This window comes from Chiloscyllium punctatum, chromosome 8, assembly GCF_047496795.1.
Source record: "Chiloscyllium punctatum isolate Juve2018m chromosome 8, sChiPun1.3, whole genome shotgun sequence".
In the NCBI taxonomy this organism is placed as follows: Eukaryota; Metazoa; Chordata; class Chondrichthyes; order Orectolobiformes; family Hemiscylliidae; genus Chiloscyllium; species Chiloscyllium punctatum.
The window spans coordinates 45,549,671-45,560,496 of record NC_092746.1 but is presented as its reverse complement, the minus strand read 5'-3'; the positions used below and the strand labels follow the sequence as shown (position 1 = coordinate 45,560,496).

At 41.0% G+C, this 10,826-nt stretch overlaps 1 protein-coding gene across 2 annotated transcripts in view; it reads right to left on the bottom strand.

The window, feature by feature from the left end:
- Positions 1–10,826, bottom strand: part of LOC140480516 (serum paraoxonase/arylesterase 2-like) — a 68,083-nt gene that overhangs the window by 3,687 nt on the left and 53,570 nt on the right. For both annotated transcript variants that reach the window (XM_072575468.1, XM_072575469.1), the window contains 2 exons: positions 5,312–5,393; positions 850–978 (listed from right to left, as the gene is read on the bottom strand). In XM_072575468.1, coding sequence (XP_072431569.1) covers positions 850–978; positions 5,312–5,393 — 211 coding nt within the window. The remainder of the gene's footprint in view (positions 1–849; positions 979–5,311; positions 5,394–10,826) is intronic.

Here is a 10,826-nt window from a genome sequence, read left to right as displayed (position 1 = left end):
CTCTTCTAGTTTTAATAGGCATGTAAGTACATATTGTTTTCTTCAATTCAAGATGATTTAAGTGCAGCTAAACGTTTGTCAAACAGAATTCATTGTTCCTCATTGAACACTTGTTTAAAACATCACTTCTACATAGACTTACTTTTAAATTATTTTAATCTATTTTACTCAGATTTGAATAATCTTTAAAACAAATGCAGATATACATTTACTATAGAAGCTCTTTCATTGTAATATTTATATATTATTGCCAAGGGGTTCCTATGGCATGGTGGTTGCGCCCTCACCTCTCAGCCAGGGACCCCAGGTTCAAATGCCATTTGTTTAATCAGTATCATTACATGCCTGGGTCAGATGTCCCACGACACCGGGTTATAGTCCAAGTTTATTTGCAATCACAACCTTTTGGAGCACAGCTCCTTCATCAGGTGAAGAAGCAGTCTTCCAAAAGCTTGTGTTGTCAAATAAACCAGTTGGACAATAACCTGGTGTTGTGTGACTTTTGACCTTGTCCACTCCAATCCAACACCAGTCCTTCCATGTCATTACGTGTCCGAACTATGAGAAATATATAGAATAATGACAATATACTGTAAATTTTTAAATAAATAGAGACAAAATATCAGGGTTGGTTTATATTTTGCAACTTCAGAGGTGTGAGTTCTTAGCACAAGATTTATTTTAATATTTATAGACCTGAAGCAGGGAATACAACTATAGGTATATTGAACTGTTCAGCATGGCAGATGCTACGAAGGTAGCATCCCCTGATTGAGAATAATTTAAAACTAAAGCAATTCAACTCATCAGAAAGAAAGTTACATTTTTCTCAACATTTACATAACTAACCTCAGATCCTAGGCCATTTTCAGGCTGGTAAAAGAATATTTTCCAGACATTGGGACAACACCCAACCCACACATCTCCAGTCTTGGGATCCACCTCCAGATTGTCTGGTGTAGTTTCCAAATGCAAAATCTTCACAGAGAGTAACCAACATTAAGATTAATGTGACAACTTCAAGTTTGATATTAAGCATTGTTGTATATTTCAGGCTTAAATGATTTGTGGCGGTCTCATACGATTCCCTGTGGACACCAAATTAATCTAAGCTAACATAACAGATGTCAACTTGATAAAAATAAATTATTTCATTGTGCTAATAGTGAGTGGAATTTTGTGCAGTTGTCATAAACTGATCAGTACTGATTGTAATTTCGAGCTTTACATTGTATGCCATTACTGGCCAAAGCTTCAACTAAAACAATACCTTGTGCGAAATCCAATTCTAACCAGGGAAATGTTTTCTTAAACATGAAGTAATATGATCATCTTAGAATGTTTGACCCTTGCATTGAAAAACATGAAACCATTCAATCTAAATCTGCAGTCTCCCTGCCTGCTTACCTCCCATCATATTTTCACCTAAGCTACTTGTCCTTTTTATCATTTTCCCCATCTTTCCTGCACTCTTCATCACCCAATATAATTAAGTTCCCAAGCCTGATGTATCTCAACAGTGTCTCACTATTTGCAACCATTTCAGAACGCCACAGGAAGGATAGAAAGGGAGGCAAAAGAGGAGGGGGAGTGGCATTTTTGATAAGGGATAGCATTACAGCTGTGCTAAGGGAGGATATTCCCAGAAATATATCCAAGGAAGTTATTTGGGTGGAACTGAGAAATACGAAAGGGATGATCACCTTATTGGGATTGTAATATAGACCCCCCCAATAGTCAGAGGGAAATTGAGAAACAAACCTGTCAGGAGATCTCAGCTATCTGTAAGAATAATAGGGTGGTTATAGTAGGGGATTTTAACTTTCCAAACATCAACTGGGACTGCCATAGTGTTAAAGGTTTAGATAGAGAGGAATTTCTTAAGTATGTACAAGACAATTTTCTGATTCAGTATGTGGATGTACCTACTACAGAAGGTGCAAAACTTGACCTACTCTTGGGAAATAAGACAGGGCAGGTGACTGAGGTGTCAGTGAAGGAGCACTTTGGGGCCAGTGACCATAATTCTATTCATTTTAAAATAGTGATAGAAAAGGATAGACCAGATCTAAAAGTTGAAGTACTAAATTGGAGAAAGGCCAATTTTGACGGTATTACGCAAGAACTTTCAAAAGCTGATTGGAGGCAGATGTTCGCAGGTAAAGGGACGGCTGGAAAATGGGAAGCCTTCAGAATTGAGATAACAAGAATCCAGAGAAAGTATATTCCTGTCAGGGTGAAAAGGAAGGCTGGTAACTGTAGGGAATGCTGGATGACTAAAGAAATTGAGGGTTTGGTTCAGAAAAAGAAGGAAGCATATGTAAGGTATAGACAGGATAGGTCGAGTGAATCCTTAGAAGAGTATAAAGAAAGTAGGAGTATACTTAAGAGGGAAATCAGGACGGCAAAACGGGGAAATGAGATAGCTTTGGCAAATAGAATTAAGGAGAATCCAAAGGGGTTTTACAAATATATTAAGGACAAAAGCGTAACTAGGGAGAGAATAGCACCCCTCAAGGATCAGCAAGGCAGCCTTTGTGTGGAGCCACAGAAAATGGGGGAGATACTAAATTAATATTTTGCATCGGTATTTACCGTGGAAAAGGATATGGAAGATATAGACTGTAGGGAAATAGATGGTGACATCTTGCAAAATGTCCAGATTACAGAGGAGGAAGTGCTGGATGTCTTGAAACGGTTAAAGGTGGATAAATCCCCATGACCTGATCAGGTGTACCTGAGAACTCTATGGGAAGCTAGAGAAGTGATTGCTGGGCCTCTTGCTGAGATATTTGTATCATCGATAGTCACAGGTGAGGTGCCGGAAGACTGGAGGTTGGCAAACGTGGTGCCACTGTTTAAGAAGGGTGGTAAGGACAAGCCAGGGAACTATGGACCATTGAGCCTGACCTCGGTGGTGGGCAAGTTGTTGGAGAGAATCCTGAGGGATAGGATGTACATGCATTTGGAAAGGCAAGGACTGATTCGGGATAGTCAACTTGGCTTTGTGCGTGGGAAATCATGTCTCACAAACTTGATTGAGTTTTTTGATGAAGTAACAAAGAAGATTGATGAGGGCAGAGCAGTAGATGTCATCTATATGGACTTCAGCAAGGCGTTCGACAAGGTTCCCCATGGGAGACTGATTAGCAAGGTTAGATCTCATGGAATACAGGGAGAACTAGCCATTTGGATACAGAACTGGCTCAAAGGTCGAAGACAGGGGGTGGTGGTGGAGGGTTGTTTTTCAGACTGGAGGCCTGTGACCAGTGGAGTGCCACAAAGATCAGTGCTGGGCCCTCTACTTCTTGTCATTTACAGAAATGATTTGGATGCGAGCATAAGAGGTACAGTTAGTAAGTTTGCTGATGACACCAAAATTGGAGGTGTAGTGGACAGGGAAGAGGGTTACCTCAGATTACAACAGGATCTTGACCAGATGGGCCAATGGGCGGAGAAGTGGCAGATGGAGTTTAATTCAGATAAATGCAAGGTGCTGCATTTTGGGAAAGCAAATCTTAGCAGGACTTATACACTTAATGGTAAGGTCATCGGGAGTGTTGCTGAACAAAGAGACTTGGAGTGCAGGTTCATAGCTCCTTGAAAGTGGAGTCACAGGTAGAGGAAGGCATTTGGTATGCTTTCCTTTATTGGTCACAGTATTGAATACAGGAGTTGGGAGGTCATGTTGCGGCTGTACAGGACATTGGTTAGGCCACTGTTGGAATATTGTGTGCAATTCTAGTCTACTTCCTATCGGAAAGATGTTGTGAAACTTGAAAGGGTTCAGAAGAGATTTACAAGGATGTTGCCAGGGTTGGAGGATCTGAGCTACAGGGAGAGGCTGAACAGGCTGGGGCTGTTTTCCCTGGAGCGTCAGAGGCTGAGGGGTGACCTTATAGAAGTTTACAAAATTATGAGGGGCATGGATAGGATAAATAGGCAAAGTCTTTTCCCTGGGGTCAGGGAGTCCAGAACTAGAGGACATAGGTTTAGGGTGAGAGGGGATGGATATAAAAAAGACCTAAGGGGCAACTTTTTCATGCAGAGCTGCCAGAGGAAGTTGTGGTGGCTAGTACAATTGCAACATTTAAGAGGCATTTGGATGGGTATATGAATAGGAAGGGTTTGGGCCGGGTGCTGGCAGGAAGGACTAGATTGGGTTGGAATATCTGGTCAGCATGGACAGGTTGGACCAAAGGGTCTGTTTCCATGCTGTAAATCTCTATGACTGTATGACTCTATAAACTACAACTGAATCTGCATCTGCACTTCACTCCATTTACTTCTCACATTCCATGGATAGAACTATACCCTGTCCCACAAGTCCGTTTGAAAATGTTCTGATCAGGATGTAAAATCCAGGAGGAGATCTACTCACACATATCCCTGCCCAATTTCACCAGTGTCTAGGTTGGCATCAGGCAGCCTGCCCATCAGCCATTGATACCGTGAAGTGAAAAAATAGCCTCAGCTTGTCGCCACCAAAATTGAGCCAGTCTTTAAAGTCAACAGTAAGTTTCCCCATATATGCATGGACTAGTCCCTCCTTAACAGAGCCCCAGACCTATCAGCGGGCTCCGCATAAGATGTTAAATCACACCTGCACCCCTCTCAATGCTCTCAAACCCTGGTGGCCCCTCTTTTCCCCAAGCTCATCAGGATCTGCCAGCTTGCTATCCAGACAGACTACAGTCATCTCTATGGCTTGATACAATGGTATTCGCCTCCTCAAACCCTAAATGCAGTACCAGCAGTGCCCTCCATTCCCAGTGGCACTACCAATATTGGAGAATTGCCAGCAGCTGTGATTAATGAGCAGCTATGGCACAGCAGTTCCTGGTCCTGAGGGGCAGAACTCAGAAATCTATTGATTGGCTACAAGGTAGGCTCCTTCCTTAGGTGGGCTTCCTCTACCATCTTGCCAGCTGAGAGCTCGGGACCATGCCATTACTAAAATCCTGCCTTATGTATTTAAGTGGTGTATTAACTCCAATGTCTGACACGTTTCCTATTTCTTATGCATCAACTCCTTTACATATTTTAGTTTTTCCTTTATCTTTAGTGTCTAAGTTACAATTTCTGACTGTTACTATATTCTCTTCCATCTCTTCAGTTATGAAACTATTCCACATTATCCATGTGAACTCCCCTAACCATTTACTAGAACAGCAATTTCAAACTGTACAGTAAAATTTCATCCAGATGATAGATTGCACTTTTTGACAAAAATGTTGACTACATTGAGAGGCAATGTTAAAACAGCATTCAGTGACCTTGACCGATTCTAATAATTATTTCAAATCCTTACCTTCACTGGAGTCAGAGTATTGTTCAGATTTATTTCCATAATATGGATGTTATGGGCTAAAGTTTCTGCAATATAGATATATCTGAAATTCAAAGAATATGATTACATTAGAGAAGATAATTCTTTTTCAAACTTTTAAATTGTTAATCACCATATATTGAAAATATGTAGTCTATGAGAAAAACGGAGCAATTCCAGTGACCCTTCATTCCACAAATGCTACCAGACCTTGTGTTTCTCCAGCACCTCCTGCTTTTGTTTCAGATCTTCACTATCTTCAGCTGTTAATATTCTGTGAGTTATGTGGGGATGCTTCCTGTTTCTGTTCTCTAAACTACAAGAAAGACAATCGGACTGGTGCAAGGGAAAACTGAAAAGACAGCAACCAAGAATGTGGAAGACCAAAATGATGCAACTTTGCAAAGAGTGAATAATACTTTTTATTAACTGTCAATGAACAGATGCACATGCTCAGTACTTGGAGCAGAAGGATAAGTAAAGAATTTCGATATTCCTCTTTTTAAATCTACTGAGACTAAACAAATCATGTGACATTATTCTATTCCATCAAAAATGTCCTACATAACACAGTTTATCATCACCAGCAGATGACGAGGGGAAAGTGAGCAGATCAATGGAAAATAAGTACCAACAAAGACAAATATGAAGGACCACCTTTTGCGGAAAAGAACCAAATTGACTATACAGTAAATAGTAAAACACTCAACTATACAGGAACAAAGCCACCTACGTATACAAATGTCAACACGCTGATTACACAGGCATCATGGTTATGGTACTGCATTGTAATTTGGAGACAAAATAATGATTCAAGCTGAGCAATTACAGCTGCTAATCTGGGTTTACAGCTGATGGTGAGAGAACCAAATGAGAAAGAAGTCAACTTAAGCACATCCTCCCCAGGCTACCTGTAACCGTTCCATCAATCCATGACATTATTTGTATAAAGATTCACGTGCTCATTCACAGAGTCATAAAGATGTATAGCACGGAAACAGACTCTTTGGTCCAAAACGTCCATGCCGACCATATATCCCAACCTAATCTAGTCCCATTTGCCAGCACTTGGCACATATCCCTCTAAACCCTTCTTATTCATATGCTGATCCAGATGCCTTTTAAATGTTGCAATTGTACCAGCCTTCACTACTTCCTCTGGTAGCTCATTCCACACATGTACCACCTCTGCATAGAAATGTTGCCTCTTAAGTCCCTTTTATATCTTTCCTCTCTCACCCTAAAACTATGTCCTCTAGTTCTGGACTCCCCCACCTCAGGGAAAAGACTTTGTCTATTTATGCTATCCATGCCACTCATGATTTCATAAACAAATATGAGGTCATCCGTCAGACTTCAACGCTCCAGGGAAAGCAGCCCCAGCCTATTCAGCCTCTCCCTATAGCTCAAATCCTCCAACTCTGGCAACATCCTTGTAAATCTTTTCTGAACTCTTTCAACTTTCACAACATCCTTCCAATAGGAAAGAGACCAGGATTGGACGCAATACTCCAAAAGTGGCTGAACCAATGTCCTGTACAGCCGCAACATGACCTCCCAACTCCTGTACTCAATACTCTGATCAATAAAGGAAAGCATACCAAACGCCTTCTTCACTATCCTATCTACCTGCGACTCCGCTTTCAAGGAGCTATGAACCTGCATTCCGAAGTCTCTTTGTTTATTAACACTCCCTAGGACTTTACCATTAAGTGTATAAGTCCTGCTAAGATTTGCTTTCCCAAAATGCAGTACCTCGTATTTATCTAAATTAAACACCATCTGCCACATCTCAGCCCATTGGCCCATCTGATCAAGATCCCATTGTAATCTGAGGTAACCTTCTTCGCTGTCCACTATACCTCCAATTTTGGTGTCATCTGCAAACTGACTAACTATACCTCCTATGTTCATATCCAAATCATTTATATAAATGACGAAAAGATGTGGTTTTTCCAAATGGCTAGTTCTCCCTGTATTCCATGCAATCTAACCTTGCAAACCAATCTCCCATGAGGAACCTTGTCAAATGCCTTACTGAAGTTCATATAGATCATGTCCACTGCTCGGCCCTCATCAATCCTCTTTGTTACTTCTTCAAAAATCTCAATCAAGTTTGTGAGACATGATTTTCCTATCCCTAATCAGTCCTTGCCTTTCCAAATATTTGTAAATCTGGTCTCTCAGGATTCCCTTCAACAACTTGCCCACCACCAACATCAGACTCACTGGCTTGTCCTTACCACTTTGCTTAAACAATGGTATCAAGTTAGCCAACCTCCAGTCTCTGGCACTCCATCTGTATCTATCAATAATACAAATATCTCAGCAAGAATTTACAAGGATGTTGCCAGGGTTGGAGGATTTGAGCTATAGGGAGAGGCTGAATAGGCTGGGGCTGCTTTCCCTGGAGCTTTGAAGTCTGAATATCCAACCTGCTCGGAGGTTAGTTAAGGAGGAAGTGCCAGATCTTCTTAAACCATATACCTACAAAGGGTAAAGTTTACTCGCACAGGCCAGGAGCAGCAGGTAAAGAGGTTACATATGAAGAGACACAGATTCCTCTCAATCTGAGATGCTGCTCAGAGGAGATATGTACTCTGAAGGACTATTGCCAGAGAAGGTGCTGGTAATGGGAATTCACGGCGAGACAAGAAGCATTCAATTATGTAAAGTGAGGTTAGAGTGTCCAGTGAACAGTGGAGAAGTGGTGGTAGGAGTATTGGACCAACTCTCAGCTCCAGGAATACAATTTGTCCTTGCTCATGATATAAGCTGGTTCACAGGAAGATTGCTGCCTACTGTGGTTGAAAAGCCAGTGGAAACTCAGGCAACTCAACTGTTGCAGGACGCATTTCCTGGGATTTTTCTGGACTGTGTGGTCACAAAGTCACCAGTTGAAACAGGAGAGATCAAAGAGTACAGACAAGAAAGTTGAAGTGGAATTAGCAGAGGCCCTGTTTGATCAGATGGTCGACACAAACCAAGAGCAGATAGATAGCAATGCAGATATCTTAAAATCAGATAAATTACCAGAGCTACAGCAGAAAAATGAAAATTTAAAGTCATTGTATCAAAATACATGCAAAAAGAATCCGAATATATTCCTGATATTGTTTATCTTAAAAATGATGTCTTAAGTGAGGAAATGGAGACCATCACATACTCAGACAGATGAGAAATGATCAGAAATTCATCATGTTGTATTGCCAGTAGGTTAGAGAATGGAGGTGTTGCAAGTTGCACATGAGCTACCGCTAGAAGGCCATTTACGAGTGAGAAAAACTCAAGCTAAAATACAAAAACATTTTTACTTGCCTGGACTGCATAAGGATGTAGTTGAATTTTGACAGACATGCCATACATGTCAGGTAATTGGAAAACCACAGGCAGTAATAAAGCTTGCACTTCTTATATCCTTGCATTTGAGGAGCGTTTTACAAGAGTCTTAATTAATTGCGTAGGACCCCTAACTAAAACAAAAAGTAGGAATCAGTATTTGCTAACAATGATGAATGTGTCCATTAGATTTCCAGAGGCTCTCTCATTATGCAATATCACAGCTCAAAGGATTGGAGAGGAGTTGATCAAATTTTTCACTAGGTACAGACTACCCACAGAGATACAATCAGATCAAAGGTCAAACTTGACATCAAAATTATTCAAGGAAGGTTTGGACAGCTTAGGAATAAAACAATTCAAATCTACTGTGTACCAACCAGAATCACAGGGAGCACTAGAAAGATGGCATTAAAAAACCACGTTGAGGATTTATAGTCAAGACTATCCAGATGACTGGGTTAAGGGATAAGGCACAAATTGCCTACTGTGGTTGAAAAGCCAGTGGAAACTTAGGCAACTGAACTGTTGCAGGACACATATCCTGGGATTTTTCTGGTCTGTGCTTTTTGCAATCAGAGATGCACCAAAAGAATCAACCAAATTTAGTCCATTTGAAATAGTTTTTGCACATGAAGTGAGAGGACTGCTAAAATTGATTAAGGAGAAATTAGTAAGTCAGAATTCAGAGACCATCCAGATGATGTGTCAGATTTTCAGGAAAGATTAAATACAGTGAGGGAATTGGCTACACAGCATTCAAAAGTATCACAGCATACAATGAAACAGGAAGCAGATAAGAACTCAAAAACTCACAATTTTGCTCTCAGAGATAAGGTGTTAATGTTACTTCCAGTGATAGGTGAATGTTTAGTGGACCTTATCAAGTTGAAGAAAATTGAGTAAGGTGAGCTATTTGATAAGGACTCCAGACAGAAGCAAATCTCAGATTGCATTATGTGGATATGTTCAACAGGGAAGGAAAGCCAAAGGAGACTTTGGGGAAAGAGGGAAGAACGATGTTCAGAGGATTTATTTTAGATTACTTAGTGTGGAAACAGGCCCTTCAGCCCAACAAGTCCACACTGACCCGCAATCCACCCAGACCCATTCCCTTACATTTACCCCTTCACCTAACATTACGGGCAATTTATCATGGCCAATCCACCTAACCTGCACATTTTTGGACTGTGGGAGGAAACCGGAGCACCCGGAGAGAATACGCAAACTCCACACAGTCAGTCGCCTGAGGCGGGAATTGAACCCGGGTCTTTGGCGCTGTGAGGCAGCAGTGCTAACCACTGTGCCACCCACAGACATTCCTCAAATTAAACTGGACAATGAGGAAGTTATCAAAAATCGGGATAATAATTTGAGTTATCTTCTACAGGAAAATCAAAATGACCTAAAAGAGTTATTGCAATCACTTGGGGAGATATATGGAAATAAGCTGGGAAGTAAAAACCGAATTGTTCATGATGTAGAGATAGGAGGTGCTGTTCCGATTGAGCAACATCCTTACAGGCATAACATTCTAAAGTTGGCACAGGTTCAAAAGGAGATTGAACGCATGCTCCAAGACAACATAATTGAAGTGACTGAAGCTCACCCATAGTAACGGTGCCAAAACCAGACGGTACCCAGCGGTTATATTTGGACTATCGCAGTTATAAAGACTGATTCTTATTCGATTCAGTGTTTGGAAGATTGTTGAAAAGGTGGGATTGCATATTTCTAAGTTGGAATTGCTCAGAGGATACTGGCAGATACCTTTGTCAGAAACAGCAAAGGCAGTTTCAGCTTTTGTAATACCAAATGGACCATATCAGTTTAAAGTCATGCCTTTGGTATGAAAAATGCACCAGCCACATTTCAGAGACTAACCAATAAGGTATTTGCCAGACTACCCAATTGTGTTATACATATAGATGATCCTGGTGATTTTTAGTCACACTTGGAAGGAACATTTGCGACATTAATCGGACTTGTTTGATCGACTCCGGAAGGCAGGCTTGGTGATAAACCTGGCTAAAAGTGATTTTGCCAAAGCCCAACTCACCCTCCTGGGCCATGTCATTGAACTTGGTCAAACGGTCCCACAGAATACAAAAACAAAGGTAACTGGGCAGTTTCTCATACCATCGACAGAAAGAGTAGT